The 18,642-nt window shown below is 35.5% G+C and overlaps 2 protein-coding genes across 3 annotated transcripts; both read right to left on the bottom strand.

Annotated features, from left to right (window-relative positions):
- Window positions 1-3,409: 3,409 nt before the first annotated feature.
- LOC126703855 (mitogen-activated protein kinase kinase kinase 20-like) lies at window positions 3,410-4,516 on the bottom strand. Its single transcript, XM_050402921.1, has one exon. It carries the CDS (start codon window positions 4,514-4,516, stop codon window positions 3,410-3,412), a length of 1,107 nt encoding a protein of 368 aa, XP_050258878.1.
- A 2,024-nt stretch (window positions 4,517-6,540) lies between these two features.
- Window positions 6,541-17,632, bottom strand: LOC126703723 (uncharacterized). 2 transcript variants are annotated; one of them, XM_050402805.1, is made up of 8 exons: window positions 16,695-17,632; window positions 14,808-14,863; window positions 10,813-10,922; window positions 10,545-10,704; window positions 9,194-9,286; window positions 8,087-8,218; window positions 7,477-7,530; window positions 6,541-6,886 (listed from the first exon to the last, which is right to left on the bottom strand). In XM_050402805.1, the coding sequence occupies exons 1-7, from the start codon at window positions 17,467-17,469 to the stop codon at window positions 7,480-7,482; spliced, it is 1,377 nt and encodes a 458-aa protein (XP_050258762.1). In that variant the 5' UTR covers window positions 17,470-17,632; the 3' UTR covers window positions 6,541-6,886; window positions 7,477-7,479. The 2 variants fall into 2 exon arrangements, with proteins under 2 accessions (XP_050258762.1, XP_050258761.1); XM_050402804.1 differs by lacking the exon at window positions 6,541-6,886 and having other exon boundaries at window positions 7,390-7,530.
- Between the last annotated feature and the right edge of the window lie 1,010 nt (window positions 17,633-18,642).

The raw sequence follows: 18,642 nt of genomic DNA, 5'->3' as shown, positions 1-18,642 counted from the left end.
CTCTCTCTCTCTCTCTCTGACTAATACTTGCATTAAACAAAGAAGGAACCGTCCAAAACACAAGAAAATGAAGTATCACCATATCCCCTAATGAGGGCAAAAGATTCAGGGATAGGAGAAATGTATCGTTCTAATGAAGTTTCAAAAAAGATTCCATGTGCCAATATTGTGGACAACAAAATTAGCTTCTCTAAACGTATAGCTAACAAACCATTTAGAGAGAGATTTAAGTAAAGATCTAGCTTCTAAAATTAAACTGTCAATAGCCTAGTAGGGTTGGGAAGAATGATTCTAAAGCGGGGTTATTTATGTTCAGTACACTAGTCACTAAAATAACTTCCTTCTTGCGGTATCTCCCAAAAGTAGCTACGCATGTCTTTTCTTCTCTAACGGATGCATCAAAATTAACCTTCGTATACAGGGGAGGGGGATCCCATTCATTATTTCTTGATTTGTCTCCTCCTGTAACTTCCCAAGAAAATAAATGGTCAATGTAGATTTTGTTAATTTGAGAACTTGAAGTCATAAGGTCTAGTACTTCCCTTTGTTCTTGTCATCCAAATAGTATTACAACGAAAAATATTCTGTCTTGGCATTCTAAAGGGCCTTTAGGATTTGTTTTGTTTCAATGTAAAATATTTTCTTTTAAAAAATGTTGCAAACTACTTGTTTTATGCTGTTTAATAAAATTCCCAAAAAGTGAAAATCCTTTGAAAACATATTTTGATGTTTGGCACAAACAAAAAATCACAAATTCTCTTATATTTTCATATAGATATCTATATCATATTTAAAATTTGAAGTATAGAATTTATTGTTGCCATCCTCTTGTTGAGCCACATCAACATAGCGCTTTGGTCTACTTCAGTCCATTTGATTCAGTTCCGATCACTTCAGTCCAATTCGGTCCAGACTAGAAGTGGCTAAACATAACTTTTAGGGTTCGCAACAGATTTGTTGCTCTTCCAATCTACGAAGTCAGCAGTCTAAGCTATATCACGTTTGAAGGATAAAATTGAAACCTTAAACTTCACAAGTGTTTCCAAAATAAGTAACAAGTATATAAAGGGAAAACAAAGATTTAACTAAATCCCCTGCCTTTCTCATTTGAAAATTAAGCAATCAACAAAGTTTATCGTACACAGAGACAATACCTTATGCACGTGCGGATACATAAGGTTGAGGCATCAAACTTGTGCCACCAATTACCCAACATCCATTGAAAAAGCTTCAAATAAAAGGTAAAGAAAAGAAGCTTCAAACGGCCACCCTTCAACCCGACTTGAGTAAAATACTGAAAATAATTTTATTTTATTTTTCTAATAAATGTAAAAAATGGAGAATCATTCAAATACAAGAACTTTTTTGCAATCCGACAACCAACATAATCATTTGATGTAAAGGCTGAATTTGGATAATTTATATCATAATACTCAGTCTAGTTGTGTTAATAGTCTACCACAGAAGCCAACCTACAGGTTGACAAAACATAACGAACTGAACTTTTTTGCCTTGATACAAATGGCAAGATTACTAGGAAGGATCCATGGCGTTGTTTTCCAGTCTATGGAAGCTGCCTTATGTGGATCACTGATTATTGGAAAAGTCACCATAATTTCAGGGGCAGGGACATCCCGTGTCACTCCAGGAAAGCTAGACATCATTGAAATGCCATGAATCAAGGTTCTAGAATTAATATTATAAAATGATCATAAAAATCACGTTAAACCAAAATGATAGTTCAACCACAACACTACAGTGGCCTGATCCTAGTTCACCAATCATGGATAAATGATTACTACCTCAAACCAAAAAAAGCTTGATAACAACACTAGATGATAATAGTTCAGCAACCCAACACCTACATATGAATGGCAAACAGAAGTTTCAGATAACAAACCCTCTATTTCTTACCATCTTCAAATTTAGACAGCTCTGGTGTCTTGCATTCAGTGCAGTATGGCATGACCTGCGAACACAACGACATCAAGGAAATTCATTTGAACCCACTTCAAAAAATCAAAAATTAACCTATCTTTAAAAACCAAAAAAATTATAATCTTAAAAAAATTTATCTCAAAATATCTCGTTTCAAACCTAGAAAATGTAAGAAACATGCAAAAATTATATCTTTTATTGGTCTTGAATCCAAAATTGTGACCTTCACCTTGTTCATACCAGGGGAGAGATGCCATTTAAACTAGATTTCATTGGCGTGTGAGACAAAATAGGATATTATAACCTTAAGTATCATGGACTGCCAACATAAATCTCTACCTAACAACCTTTGATGCATTTGAGTTGAATAGATAGTTCATTCAAAATGCAAATGACAAAAACATGAAAACCAAAAAACTTGTGACTTCTTCCTTGTACTAAAACTTTCCAGCAGCCATTAAAATGCAACATCAGCAACAGAGTGAAACCATCATATCACATTGAAAGGAACTCAGAATAAAATTCAAATTCAAAATCTTAAAATGATTCATTAACCAACAAAGGACATGCATCAATTCAATAGGAAGTCAATTCTAAAAATATCAAGAAGCACATGCTTAACCGCTTCACTACCCAATTCACTGAAAAAAGAACTGATAATAATAACAAACAAGTTTCATTAACCGATTCACAAAAATACAGACCTTGAAACCCTTATAAACAAGACCCTTCTCAAAGGCTTGGAAAAGACCCACCACACACACTCCATGAGGCTCAAGTCCATGGGCCCGTACTCATCCTTGAAGTCAATCCACTGCCCTATCCTCCACACTATCTTCTACCACTCCTCCACATACCTATCAATCCATCAACCCAAATTAGAATATGTTTAAAATTCAAATAAAATAAATGCAGATTTAACACCCAAAAAAAAAAATAACTTACAGACCTGGTGACAATGATTCTGCACTTTTAATGCCAATCACCAAAACCAACAAGAAGCACATCATCAAACTGTATTACCATTACATGCATAGTGAAAACACCATATCTTTCTTAACACTCATATTCTATTTTTTGTTACACCATCAATTTATCTTTTTCTTCTTCTCTTCTTTTACTAACATCTTTGATACCACAGTAAAATACAGATGGAAACAGGATTACTATGATTGAAGTGGAAACAGAACACAAGTTAATCAAGGCTACAATTGAAGTAGATTACTAATATCTTTAGGCTGCATCTCCCAGCCAACCTGCTTAAGGGCTAAGGAAACTACCACTATTAGTATCTAAATGAACAATGAAAATAAAAAACACTAAAACAGTAAGCATCGAAGAACCAAAAATGCAAAATTCTTTATATTTACTAAATCAATAGTATACAACTTCTGAAACCCAAAAAAAAAAAAAAAGAACCAATTACAATGAAAAAATGATTTACAAATGCAAACAAAATGTTTGCTATGTCTCAATTGGCACAAACAGTAAAAGTGACAGGAGGTTGGCAGCCCATGATTGCCAAAGGATGGATCTGTCTGTAACATGTTCGCTTCGCTGCAGCAGGGATGTCCTCTTCTTCCTCTTCAGATGATGAAGAAGGAAGTGGTATAAAACTCGGCAAAGCTGAAGGACAACAATGTGATTGAGGTTTTACTCCCAGACTCTTCTCTTCTGAAACTTTAGCCTTTTCTTGAATGTAAACTTCTTCAGCCTCATCTGATTCTAGTAAAAAGATGTGATCCAATAGCTCTGTAGCCGTCAACCTCTTTGCAGGATGCCTCACAAAGCAGCAACTCAAGAAGTTTTGGGCTGCTTTTGAGATACGGGGTGGAATCATGGGTGAATCAGTAGCTATCCGAGACTTAAGTTCAGATTTAGGTGTAGTAGCCCACGGTGGTTTTCCCGTAAACATCATCAGCACACTACACCCAAGTGCCCAAATATCTGAAGGCGCTTCCTGAATTCCATACCTCACCATCTCAGGAGAAAAGAACAACTCTGTGCCTCTGATACCACTAGTATCTCTCGCATGGCGCCTCTTTGCCAACCCAAAGTCCGCAATTTTAGGAACATAACCATCTGCATTAGGCACTAAGAGGACATTGTGAGGCTTGATATCACAATGTACAAATCCACGGTCATGAACTTGCTTCAATCCAATCAAAATAGAACGAGTATAATTCCTGACTAGAAATTCAGGCATCCCAGTACCAGAACCAGATTTCTTGATGAAATCTGCCAAGCTTCCTGAAGCAAGCTCAAGAAAAACGTTGTAGATGATGTCACCAGAGTTGGTGGTTGTGATGTCTGATCCAAAGCTTTGAACCACATTAGGACACCCTTTTAAAGCCCGAAGAAACCGTTCTTCATTCAAGAGTGAAGATGACCCAGAAGCAGCGTGTTCTGATTTCACAGCAATGGTTGGAGGAAATCCAAAACAGGGTTTCTTCAATTTCGCAACAAAAACAGACCCAAATCCTCCACGGCCAAGCAATTGACCTCTGCACCAAGACGGTGCTCCGTAACCCAGAGAAACCTCACCACCGGCAGTGTAGTCCTCTCTGGTTCGCTTCATCCCTCCAACGATACAACCAAAAAATTCTGAATTTCTATTGATTGTGGAACAATGGTTGTATCAAGCAGTGGGGTTCGAAGAGAAACAAGAAATGGGTTATACAAAATGGTAACTTTGTTGATGGTGGGTAATAATGGTAGAGAAAAAAAAAAAATTGATTTGAAGAAGTGGGTTTGAGGAGAAATAAAAATGTGTTCTTGTTTCAACGCTGAATATATATATATATATATATATATATATATATATATATAAGTCGGTTTAAGGGCTGGAGTTAACGGTCGGATAATTTCAAACTCGAAGTACTCAGAATCTGTTTCGGAAACTTTTATTTTTTATTTTAAATTTTAAATAGCCAATAAGAATTTAGTTTCGGAAAACTGCGTTGCTTTTTCTACACGCTAAAACTAACCAAAGTCGGTACCAGGAGGCCTAGGATAAAAAGTCTTTATGAATTTACTTTAAGGAAAAAAAAAAAAACTCTTTTAATTTTAAAAAAACAAAAAACAAATGTAGGTACGGTACTTTTTAAATTTTTTTTACATTAATATATCAATTAATTATAAAATTATAAATGTAAGGACAAATAAATATAAAAACAAATTTTAAAACTAACCAAAGTCGGTCCCAGGATAAAAAGTCTTATAAATTTTCTTTAAGGAAAGGAAAAAAAAAATCTTATAATTTCAAAAATATAAATGTAGATAGTTTTAAAATTTTTTGATTTATTTTTTACATTAATAAATTAATTAGTTATAAAATCATGAATCCCTTTTTCTTTTTCTTTTTTGGTTTAAAAACAATTTTTAATTTAGGGTATGAGTCGGGTTATTAATTCACTAATTGAACTAGTTGTCATTGATAGAATAGTAAGGACAAATAAGTATATAAAAAAGTTTTGAAATTCTAAAAAATATTGATAATTTACTAATTTTACAATTTTTATATTTATTTTTACATTAGTTAATTTTAAAATTAAACCCCTCATTTTTTTTTTGGTTCTTTTAAAATAAATTAAAAATAATTTTGAAAAGCTATTTATTAATCCAGTTAAGGAGTCAGATTATTGGATCACTTGTTGAACAAATGAAACTCTCATCAAACGATATGGTCAAATATAAAGATAAGTATAAGAAATTTAATTTAAAATATATATTATTTTTACTTTTCAATTGATGAAAAAAATAAGTGGATTATATTCATTCAATTGTATAAATGGTCGAATTAAATAGCGAAACAAAAATAAATATCAAATGAAATGCTGTTAATAGATGAAAACAATAAATGCAAAGGTGATGACTTCCTTTCTTCAAAAGCCACTTTTTCTCAAGTTGAATGATTTATTATCTAATGAGTAGTCTGTTGTTGTTACGGAAGCTCAGACCGATATAAATAATAAAATGGTAAACCCCTTTCAAACGTATCAATATAATTAAGGGGGTGTTCAAGGCATGATGCCACACACCTTGCTTAAGGACGCAAATTGGGTTCATAATTGTACGTCTTGGCAAGATCGAGCTTTCTAGGGTCTTTAAACTTAGATTATTTCTCCGAGACAATATTTCAAATTGACACTAGATCGTGTCTTTGAAACATGATTTTTGTTGATTCAAAAAAAGAGTGCAAAGACTCAATATTGTTTGTTTGAAAAAAAAAAAAAAAAGCTTTTTAACTTTTTGATCTTTGTCTCTTTGTTTTATTACAATATTTAACAAAATTATCTTTTTTTAGAAAATAAACTAACTTTTAACTTTTTGTCACACATTTAGCATAAAAGCAATAAAAAAAATTAAAAAATAAATAAAATAAAAACTCTTCCTTTTTATCATACTTAGCAAATTAGCAACTAAAGCTAATGAGATACCCAAATGCACACTAACTCAAAACTACATCTGGATTGAAAAAAAGAAAAAAAAAAATCATTCTCACAACTTAGCTTTTTAGCTTTTTATTTTTTTGGCTTATTTGACTATATGCAACCTTTTAAATCTTACAACCATATTTTAACTAGCTTTTAACAAAATACCATATCCAAAAACACTTCAAATATAAATTGACTTCTAACTTGGGAAGTACATAAATTTCTTAACCAAGTATGAACAGCCCAGTTAAGTGCCCTGGTTAGTATAACTACCGAATTATTGAAAAAAAAAGAACTGTCCAACTTTTTAACTGGACAAGTATAGGGGGGTTTATTAAATATATCAAGTTAAAAGAATCCTAATTGGTGGGATCAAAACCATAAGGGATAAAAGTAATATAGACTCTACGGTTGGGAGAACTTATCTTACGCATGCATCAGTTGCAAGCAGATGCCACATGCCTATAGACCACACGTGAGACATCTGTTGCGAAAAGGGTACAAGATACCACCTGCAATATTGGAGAGGATATTAGTTTTTTTTTTTTTTTTTTTGATGAATAGTTCATTTCTACCTTAGGTTTGATGGCCATTTAATGCCAGCTTTCATCCACATTTATTGATGGCATTAAGGATAAGCTGAGGTGTTGCTATTTCAATCAATTTTCCTAACCGAAATAAATTCTGCAAAACTTTACATGTATGGTATGATAACTCACTTGAATGGAAACCTGATGGGCAGAAAATTATTGCTTATTTAAAACAACTAGTGTGGCCATAATAATTGTTACAAGGAAGATTATCCCGTAGTTAATTAAAAAAGAGGAAAAAGAACTAAAATGAGTTGAGATTGTAAACTACAGAGTCACAAATGGCATTAGAATAATATAATTGATCACCTATCCTCCCCAACCCCATCCAAAAAAGAAAAATGCAGGAAAAAAACAATACATACATACATACATACATATATATATATATATATATATATATATATATATATTGCAGAAAACAATGAGATATGAACTGAGCAGATATACATTTATAAACCCATGAAAGAATTTATTCAAAAGAATTTACAATTCAATGTGTTGCTACATACTTTTCATGTATACTTGCATTCCTGCCCATCGCCAATACCCTCTTGAGAGGGCACCTACAAAGGAGAAGGTGAAAAAGTTTAGAAAAATAAACACACACGCACAAGAAGAAGAAGCTGCATATAGAAACCCTAAGAAGCTGCTTGTAGAACTACTGACTTTCCAAACTGGCAAAAGAAGAGTGATGACAACACTGCTGAAGATATTAGTCTGTCATTCTCAAAAACACTTACCCTAATCTCCTAAAAGAGACCCACTCGCAGGATACATTAAAATGCATTTTGTGCATTCATGGAATTTGGATTGGTATTTGAAACAAGTTTTGAAGATGAGTTCCATTCTCATTTCTGCCACTAGAGCCCCAAAAGTGTGGCATTTCTGAATGGAAAGTAGCCTCTCTCTCTCTCTCCTCTCCCCCCCCCCCCCTCCCCCCAAGCTCCCTTTTCTCCATCAACTTCATTGGTTTTGTGTTATTTGTGTTACTCCTGCCTCTATTTCTAACACAAAACATTTTTTTTTATGTCAAAATAATTTAAGTTATACCAAAAAAAAAAACATGTTCCCTAAAATTTAGAATTTGCTATTTGTTGAGAGAGAAATATAAAGATGTACCAAACCGAGAGCTTCTGTTGCACTTATACGACTCTCTTCACCACAAACCCCGACAAGCATATTCAACAGAAATAACCTCTGTTCCACTTTCAAATGTTTCTCCAAGCCTCGAGCCACCATCTCCATCTCAGGCTGCAGAAACAAATTCCAAGTGAGTGACACAGAAACCTAGAGGTTATTCCTCACAAAACCACTGCATGCACAAATTAAATGAATCCTAAAGCAGTTATACCAAGACGACCATGAAATTTTTTATCTAGACTGCATTATTATATATGGATTGGTCATAAGTCATTGACCTATATAACTCCCATTCAAAAGCACACAAATTTGATTTTAGACAAATGGCCCAGAGTCCATATAAAGAAAATGGTTAAGAAAACACACACAAACATACCCAAAAAAAAAAAAAAAATCAGCCTTTTAAAAGTGCAGCCATGATGCTCACTGCTAAGTATTTGATTAGCCAACAGTATGGCAATCTCAAAGACCACCATACAGACCAATAACGACAGACTAAATAGACCATTCAACAAGCTGTCCTTACAACCAATATTTCTAGACCTATGCTCACTAAGCATCTACACTATAATAAGAACCTTCAGGTTCAACCAATTAAAGACCAAAAAATCAAAGTTGCTACTACAGCTTCAACTCTGGAAAAGCTTAAGAATGGGCTTGTTTAGAACCATATCAAGTTACCAAACTGTGGACACAAGCAAGTACAAGATATTGTAACTTGTACCAACTAGTTAATATGATCTAATCATGTGCATAGAAGACCTGCCAAAGAACTATTATAAAGACTGCTACCACAAAGGCCAGGTAAACACAGCCACAAGTGAACTTATATATAACAAGAAACTATTTATCAAAAAAAAAAAATATATATATATATATAACAAGAAACTGAGCAGAAATTGAGTGTGTTTGTGTTCCTAACTACATATGAAGTCAGAGACACTTTCAACTCAGAAAATACAAGAAGAAGAATGCTTTTCAATATATCACCATGATAAATTCCACAAATATATTTCAAAAAGAAACAATTATAGAGTGAAATTTCTAAAATTCATAGAGTAAATATAGGAAAACCAAATCACATACAGAGGACTCCTCGGGAGGAAATATCCGCAGCATAAGGCATATCTTTGACAGTTCTAATTTTGCTTCAGCATGTTTGCCTTGAATTTCCAAAGCCTGCGGTGAAATGGATATCACATAAAACATTAATTTAACGAAGAAATAAAAGGACTATAATTGTTTTTATTAGTTCTTATTTATTATAATAAAGACAAAAGGAATGCACAATTCTTTACATAGGAACTGCACAAAAGGACAAGAATGTTGAGGTTAAAAAATGTAGGAATTATAGTGAGGCTACCACAAATACTAAGATTGACAGGGAGTATTGAAATTTAGGTTTCCAACGAAAAATCGTGACAATAATTCTTAAATGATGGGATATTAATCACTGTGCTTAAGTCCCATAATTTTTAAAAATCTGTCTTTTGTACCCAAGCTTTTAGAAATAATATGATCACTATATGGAAGATTTTAATAAGCCATTGCAAGCATATAGAAAAATTCAAATAAAATATAGATAAAGTATACTATTTCTTTCCCTCCAAATCAATCAATCCCTCAAAGAACTTATTACAGTTGTGGTAACAACAAAGAGGAAACAGGTTCTCAGTTCAAAACACAAAGTAACCAAGACTTGATCCCAATTAATTGGGACTGATTCAACGGTCCTCATAAACTAATTGAAGTCAACCACAAGTGCTTCTTTCCCATCATTCAGCCTATCAACTAATAGAGATCAACCACATGATTTGCCTCTCTACCTCTTTTCCCTCTGTCAGCTTTTTTCTTTTTTTGATAGATAATAAGAGTTTTTTTAAATTACTCTTTCTCATATGCATTAATCAATCTCCCCACACATGAACAAACCATCAATATGACATCTGTTCCTTTGTCCATATGACTGAATTCATTATCATATTTTTCCTATTATTCTTAAACAACCATGTCAACATTCTCATCCTAGCTTAGTTTAAATGAATGTAACTTTTTAAGAAAGAGTGAATTAATTCAAGTTAAGAGAGCGAAAAAGGGTAGAGGAAGACCCCAAATAATAATAGTAGTAAAAAAAGACATGTCAATTAAAAAAGTAACAAAGAGTATAACTTCAAATAAAATAGATTGGAAGAAAATAATACACATGGCCGACCCTAACTAATCTAGTGAGGATCCACAGCCAACCCAGAAATGGGACTACCGTATTGTTGTTGTTACCATAGATCATCAGGCCATGAACTGATCTTATAGATATTTCACTAAAACTTTATAGATATGCTAGTTACATAATACCTTCAATGCATTTCTCCACTTCCCCACCAGCTCTTATTCTATGACCATATATAAAATTGAATCCTAAGAAGAGCTGAAAAATTACCCACGCCTGTAAAAACCGTGAACGAGTACGTGCAGCAACAGCTGCTGACACAATTATTGCAGCACGAATGTTTTCAAGTCCAATGTTTTCAGCAAGCCCAGCAACAAATTGCCGAGCATCTTCACCATCAATCTGAACAGAAGTACAATGACTCGGGGCCCTGCAGTATTCCCAAACAAGTTACAACACCAGGAGAAAACTTGTGCAGATAAATATTGGAAGTAGCATATATTTAAATTGTTTCATTTATGCAGGTCTAAAAACACACCTGCTGCAAACATTTAAAGCAAAGTCAACAGAAGCACGATAGAAGGAATCACGTGTATTTGTTGTGTCAAAGGAGACCCGTACTCCAGATGTCCTGCATATTTGACGTAACTGCTCACCCATACAGGCAAAGAAGAGTCCAATGCATTATGGAAATATCAGTTACTAAAAGCAAAAAATTGTAATTACATGTTACAATAGTAGCAAAAAAGTTACCTCATTAATGAAGTGAATTTTATTATGCAATTCTTTTCAAATTCTGCAAAATAAAATCAAGAGAAGCACATTGTTTGATGTGGTGGTGTCTATGGCATGAAAGAAATGCAAGAACCTTTGAGGGGTGTGAACGGACTATTTTAGACTTCAAGAAACAATTTTTTAGAACTCTATTTGAGTGGCTGCTGGCTTCAGTGACATATCTTTTCTCTAATTTTTTAGATTTTATGGATCATTGTACACTTAGATCATAATGTGGAGATTCATCTAGTACACTTCCTGTGTACCTGATGTTTCCGATTCAATAAAACATATTATATATATATATATATATAAAATATTAAATCATGAACTTAGATAATATATATAAAAGGTTGAAATCAGATATATAAAGCACATCCAATATATTCATTAATTATCACTTGTCAAAATATATATATATATATATATATATATTCATTAATTATCTTGTATATGCACATTAGTTTTATTAAGAATACCTAATATTTACAAAGAAAACTTGCATTCTGCCACATCACTAAATTCGTCAAAAAATTACAAAATCAATGTGCGGCATCATCTTTGCAAATGATACAACCTTCTCTTGATCCTCATAAAGCACCATTGTATCAATTATTTCCACTTCATCAAACTTTGTCACTTCATGCACCATAGATGGTTGACCAATAGCAGATGATTCAAACTCACTTTTTACAACATGTGTACTCCCTAAGTTAACTTTTCTCCCCATTAAGAAGTGGGAAGTCTTCCTTCTCAGCAGTAAGCAACATATCAGACACTTCAACAGGCTAAATTAAATCTAGAACACATATTAGGTAGGGCAAGGATTTGCTGCAAACATGGTTTTGAACAATCTATACAATGGTGGCTTTTTGCAATCTGTGGAGTTTGGCAGAGAATTTTGTGCAGAGGCTGTGGTTTTTATGGTGTCTCACTATCTTGGCAAAATTGGGTTTGAGATGTGGTGGTTTGGGATTTTGAGCAGCAGGGAAGGGGTTGGGTCAGGCAGAGATGGCCCATATGGGTACTGATGTGTGCAATGGTGGCTGGGTACTGGTGTGTGCAAGTGTCTTAAACTGAAATGGGTATGGGTTTGGCTGGAGCGGTGCTTTTCAGCGGAGTGAGGTCGGTGGAGAGGGAAGCGGCAGGGCTGGGCAGTGGCACAAAGGATGAGAGACAGAGGGCTTGGATGAAGAGAGAGAGAGAGAGACTGATTAGAGAGAGAAAATGGTTTTAAAGCAAAAACTCACACTGTTAGTCATCTTAACTGGTCATGTGCAATGCACATGACCTAGGGACACTTGCCACTCCCACTAGTTGCCACTTAATCATGTATGCTGGATTTGCTGCAACCATGTTTGCAGCAAATCCTTGCCCTTTTAGGTATTCCATCAGGCTGTGATAGTGATGCAATATGCTCTTCTCGTTGTAGCATTGTAGCAATATCTATCAGTACTTGTACTTCCACATCAACACTACACCACTATTGCAGAGTGTGTGAGTTGGAATGCAGGTCATCTCCAATGGATATTACTTTCTATCTAGCTCTTCAAAATTGGGAGTTGGATATGCAGGCAGAGTTCCTTAATCTTATCGACCCACATAAATTAGAACAAATGAAAAGGAAAAGATTGTTGGATGCCAACAAAAAGTGTTGTGCTTATTTGGGGTGCGGTTCAGTGGGTTATGCGTAAAAGGGTAGTTGATCTGATGGCCTGTTGGAAGGGGAAATTTTCTAGGCACCATAACAGTGATACTTGAAATGCAATCCCTTTCTGCATCATGTGGATTATTTTGAAGGAATGGAATAACCAAACATTTAAAGGTCTTGAACAACCTATGATGGATCTGAAAAAAAATTTTACACATTTTATATGATTGGATAGCTGCTTTAAGTGGCCATTCTTTCTCTAATTTACTGGATTTTTTTTATTGTTTTATTTTTAACTGAGTTGTGGTGCAACTTTAATACCCAACCCATGTACTTGGAGGTGACTTCTCTTTAGTCAATAAATTTTATTTAGTCATCAAAAACAGCCAAGAGTATTGATGACCATTAAAAGTACATGCCTCTAATATAACCATAATTCAACCAAAAATACAGTTCCAGACAAAAAATTGTGACAAGAACCAGGACTGTTGACCTGGGCTGTTGATTTATGTATTATGGACTGGTCATTGTGTGGGCCTTGATGAGCATTCGTCAAGTGCACATATTGAAGATAAGGAATTTAACTGTGTGGATTAGGGGTTGATGTGAGTGGGCCTGGTTTATTTTTTAGGTAATGGGTCAGACTGAGTATTGGGATGTCTAGGCTGTCTTTTTTCTTTTGACTGGGTCAAGTAAAAGTTTGTGTTTAATAAGTTGGATTTGGGTATAGAGTTTGATTGGGTTTCCATTCTAGAGTATCTGATAGGTTAATAAGCTGTGAGAATGGTTGACCACTGAGTGGCTTCTTGACAACGGCAGCAGTTGAGGGAATGGGGTTGCTGCTAAGCAAGTGAGGGCTCACTGAACAATGAATGAGAGCTAAAAAGTCTGGTGATATCATGCGATGGATCAGGTGTAGTCTGGGAAGCAGAGTTGGGTGCTTTGGTGGTGGCACAATGCAGTCATAAGGTCTGGCTAACAAACCTATGCTTCTTTGTCACTTTACAATTGAGAACGAAGGGTGAGTCAGCGATGAGATGCATTCAGTGAAACTTTAGTGACAAGGCAATCAGAGCAGTAACATGATCAGGGCCATCCAACTCAACATGATGCCATTTTAAGGGCGAAGACCAAATTGAGGCTGCGGGATGAAGATGAGGCTTGTCCATTGACACAAGGAGCGATCAAATGGGGCTCTCAAGTCATCGATGGCAACAGCAATGGGTACTTAGGAAATTGTGTGGGGTCACCAGCATGGCTGGGCTTCAATTTTTTTTTTTGGGCGATGCACGACAGTGCTTGAAACTAATTAATCAGATATTTGCTCAGATACTAAATTTGACATAGGACAAAATCAAAACAATAACAGAATAAAATTGAAAAAACAGAAAAAATAAAGAATAGGTAACCTAGAAATCAGCACCTAGGCTTGCTTGGAATCAGCACCAAGCAGGAGAGAATAAACCTCTAGAAGTTAGCATCTAAGGTTCAACACTAGACCATTAGAGAATTCCAAGAGACATTTTATTAATCATCAAACTAAAACTTAGAGTACAATGTTATGCTTATATAGATTAAAGACTTAACCCTAATACTATCTGAATTGGGAAATCCCAATTTTTTTTTTTTTTTTTAAATAACCTTACTCCAGAAAATTAATAAAATAACCAATTTCTTAAATAAAATACAACTGACTCTCCAAAATTAAATAAAACTAAATTTCAATAAATAACTCTTTGCACTTCCCCTATCATATCATACACATGCACAGGCATGCTTGTGCCTAAACATAACCATCCAATTATTTTTTTTTGATAAGTTAAAAATGCCATCCATTTATCAATACTCAGATATGTAATTGTATTTATTTATTTAGGTATTCACTATCCATACATCTTTATCTCACATGTATGTGTCTTACTAGACAAACCAAACAGATTATCTCCAATTTTTTTTTTTTTTTTGAACTTTATAAACTCAAAACAAATTCGCTGGTAAAAATGGATAAAATTATATGCCTCTAAAAGAATTTTTTGATGGAAAAACTAAGTGAAATTATATATGCATATATTTGACAATCAAAGATATCACATAAAAGAAGTACTGACTTGAATTATATCATCCTCCACTATGTCCCTCCCATTGATTCTATTGTCCGTGATCACTGGAAATCAAGTGGATGAGTTGCAACTTGAAGAAGTATAGAATGACCATAACAACATGAAAACTTGAGAAATGCATTTGTTTACCTACAACAAAGGCAAAATTCTAGCACTAAGACCAAGCTTGTGAAAATATTTATATACTGATAGACATAAAACCACAAGAGTTATATCAAATAACAATCAGAACGACAAAACACATTGGCAAGTTAGGAAAAGAAATTAGCATAAGTTTGAGGCCTTAGTTTGGCCTTAATCATTTAGGGCTTTTCCCATTGTGTAAGGGTCTTTGAAGGCAAAAATGTAAACCAAGTTCATTCTTCAAGACTTCAACTGAAGAAAGGAAAGTGAAAGGCTGACCCTGGCCCCTTCTTAAACACCAACTACCCCTTTCCCTTCCCAACCTAGTCAAATAAGAATCACTCTGCAAGCAACTGGTGCTAAGCCCTCAACAAAGCAGGAATGCCACATTGGAACTTCGTCAAGAAATGGGACAACCACAATGGTCACTAAGGATCGTTGCCCAGTGCTGCTCCCACTTAAGTGGAGTCCTAAGAATGAAAGTTTGGATAATGTTCCACCATTCAACATTTTTTGCTTGAAGTGACTGCTCAAAAGACTTGAAATGAAACATCTGTGCTTGGCAGCCAAACATTTTAGAATTGTTCCAGACAATGACCTCTTCTAAATACACATGAGACATCTCCTTTTCAATTTCAGATATCAACCTACCTTTAAGTAGAAAAATAGTCATACAACAGTAACCCTCTTTGGCATTACCCACTGAACTCCAAGCATAGCTAAAATGAAGGCCCACAACTCACAAGCATCTATAAAATGAACTATCAAATGGTTCACTGTCTTGCTACTACATCAATTCATACAATCCAATCTCCCAGAGTGATAACTCTTCCAGTCAGATTCTCCCCCATCAGAATCTTCTCCAAAACTGTAGTCCAAAGAAGAACTTTCTTTGGTAACTTTGTGCATCATATACTCTTCCAAAAAAAAATTACATACTTGGCCCCTCAAAGGACTTTATAATAGGATTTGACATCAAACTCACTGTTAACTTTAGGTGTCCACCTCGAAAGATCATGAGCACAACTGCAGGATTTTGGAGTAAAGAGTGTTGATAAAAGATTGACTTATTCCAATTCCCAATCACTGGACGCACATACAAAACTGATGTTCCATGATAGAGACCCTCCTCGAACCAGATGCTCCAAGGAAGAGTATAAAGATGCATCTTTTCCCACTGCAATACAGTACAAATCAGGATATAGCTCTTATAGAGCACCATTACTGCACCATACATCATGCCATAGTCTTAACCTATCACCATCCCCAACCACATAACCAGTACAACTCATGAATGCATCACATCCCAATCCTGTGCACTTCCTCAGTGTCCAAAAAGTAATTGCCTTCCTCTCCAAATCTCCACCACCAGTTCCTCAATAAAGTAACTGGTCTATAACCCAATACTTGTCATGAAGAGAAAAATAAATAAACAGTGTCATGGTCCTTGTTTAAAAAAATTCCATTGGATTCAGTTCAACAAGGTGCAATCTTCACTCAAATACGAGTAGTTAGTTGTTTCTTACAGACCAAACAGTAGTCCATACCATTCCTCCTAATAGTATTGTATCTGAAGTTTATTAGGATAATAAGACTAATCTCCTAGGAAAAATTCATGTTTATAGCACAACATTACTCAGCACAATCAAATAAGCAGTTTAAACCATTCTAATATATGTAAATTAGCAGTAGAACTAAAAATTCATGCCAATCATAGGACTAGAAATCCCAAAATCACCACTAAGCACTGACCTTGAATCAACCAGTTGGCTTCCCTCTGATACTGCTCCGCATTCAGCACCAACCCCGGCTGCAGCACAGAAACCGGCCACCATTTCGGCAACTTCTTCTCCCGGGGCCGAACCCGAGTCCCCAAAACCCTCTCCGACACTCCCACATTGGTTGCCGAAGCTGCCACCGCCGGCGACAACGGATTGCTCGAAACCCTCTTCAAATTCTCCCTCTCCTTGACCTTTCTCCCAACGCCAACAGCAACAACAACCTCTCTTCCCCCAAGACTCCGGTCCCTCCGCACCACGACCGGCCCAGAATCCCCGAACCCGGACCGGCCCCGAATAAGCCATAACCCTAATTTCCCCAAAACCCTAAAAGCGAAAACGAGAACGAAGCTGCAAAGGACCAAATTCCCGGCGAAGACAACAGTCGAGCGGCGACAGGAGACGAGGATTCGGCGGTTATCGTCGAGAGTGATTAGGGTTCGTAAGTCGTGGTAAGCGTCGAGGGAAGAGGAAATGAAGCGTTGGAAGTTGGCGTGGAGGAACGACGTGGTTTGGTTGAGGTCGATCACGGTTTGGAGCGTTGAGCTGTCGGAGGAGGAGGAGGTGGTGCCGATAGTGGTGGGGGTGGTGGTGGTGAAGGGGGAAGAGAGTTTGGGGTTCCGGCGATAAGTACGGCGGCGTTTTGGGGGTAAAGAAGAGCAAGAGATATGGAGGAGGAGGTGGTGGTGGTGGCATTGGTATTGCGAGAGAGAAAAGGGAGTGTAGATGAGCGTGTTTGCAGAGTTCATAAATGAATTTGGTATAGACTATAGAGTAGTAGTATATGTATCAGTGTGAAGGTTTGGGGTTAAAGAGATTTTTGTCTGAATGAGTTGTGAATTATGGGAGCTCAGTATAGACTGTATAGGTAGAGATTTTTGTTGTTGTTGTTGACTTGTTTCCTCCTTGATGATGGCTGGAGGAGAAATATATGTTTGTTTGCCCCGAGAAGGGGAAAATTTTGTAAAATGACACCAATCTCCAAACAATATCTATCGTTAGTTAGTAATATTTTTAAACTATTTACTAAACTAGCATCTCAAACTTAATAGACTCAATTTTGCCTTAAGAACTCGAGCTTAAGAGACATGGTTTTAGTATTCTAATGTAGATGACGTCATTTTTTAATCCACGTAGAATTCGCCTGGAACTCGATCCTTAGAGGCTCAAGTTTGAAATCAATCCTTAGAGGCTCGATTTCTTAAAGTGTAATAAAGGCTTGATTTGCAAAGTCTGGTGGATATTAATCCACATGGTTTTCGATGGATCCCTATTTCACATAAAGCACACTTTAGACCCCAGCTTCTTCTCTGTAGTGGGTCTCTCAGGCAATGAAGAAGTTTCTCTCTTCATTCTTGTACTCTCACTCTCTCATACAATCCTAACACTCACAGCTCATAAATCCACATTATAGGTAAGGGTATATATCTACACTTCAGAACTTCTAACAATTTCATTGATTAATTGAGTGAGGTTTTTAAGATATCATTCAAAATACTATTCATATTTATTTAGTCGTTAGTGTAAATATTCGCTAGGTTTTTTATAAAAAGTAAAAATTCTTTAGGATATATTAGTATTGTTAGGTTTTTATGATGGGTATGTAATGGATCATGACTCTTTGTTTTGATTTGGTTTGATATTTTTCTTTATCAAAACTTATGTTAGAATGATTTGAAATTCTATAATGGGTGTGAGTTTTGTCATAGTTGAACAACCAAATTCACTTGCAGTTGCATCTTTAGTTTTTTTTTTCTTTTTTTGGCGGGGTCTGTCAAAGTTTCTTGTTTCAATGGAAAGACCCAACAAGGCATGTAAAATTGTAAACCCAATCTGAGTATGAAATGATAATGAGTGTGTTTTTACGTGATGTAGGGTGAGTATATGCAAATGTGGGGTGTGTTTGTATATGCATATGTTGT

The sequence above is a fragment of the Quercus robur genome, chromosome 10 (assembly GCF_932294415.1).
Source record: "Quercus robur chromosome 10, dhQueRobu3.1, whole genome shotgun sequence".
Taxonomy (NCBI): domain Eukaryota; kingdom Viridiplantae; phylum Streptophyta; class Magnoliopsida; order Fagales; family Fagaceae; genus Quercus; species Quercus robur.
Note: the sequence above shows the minus strand (reverse complement) of the source record. Positions and strands in the feature narration are given on the sequence as shown.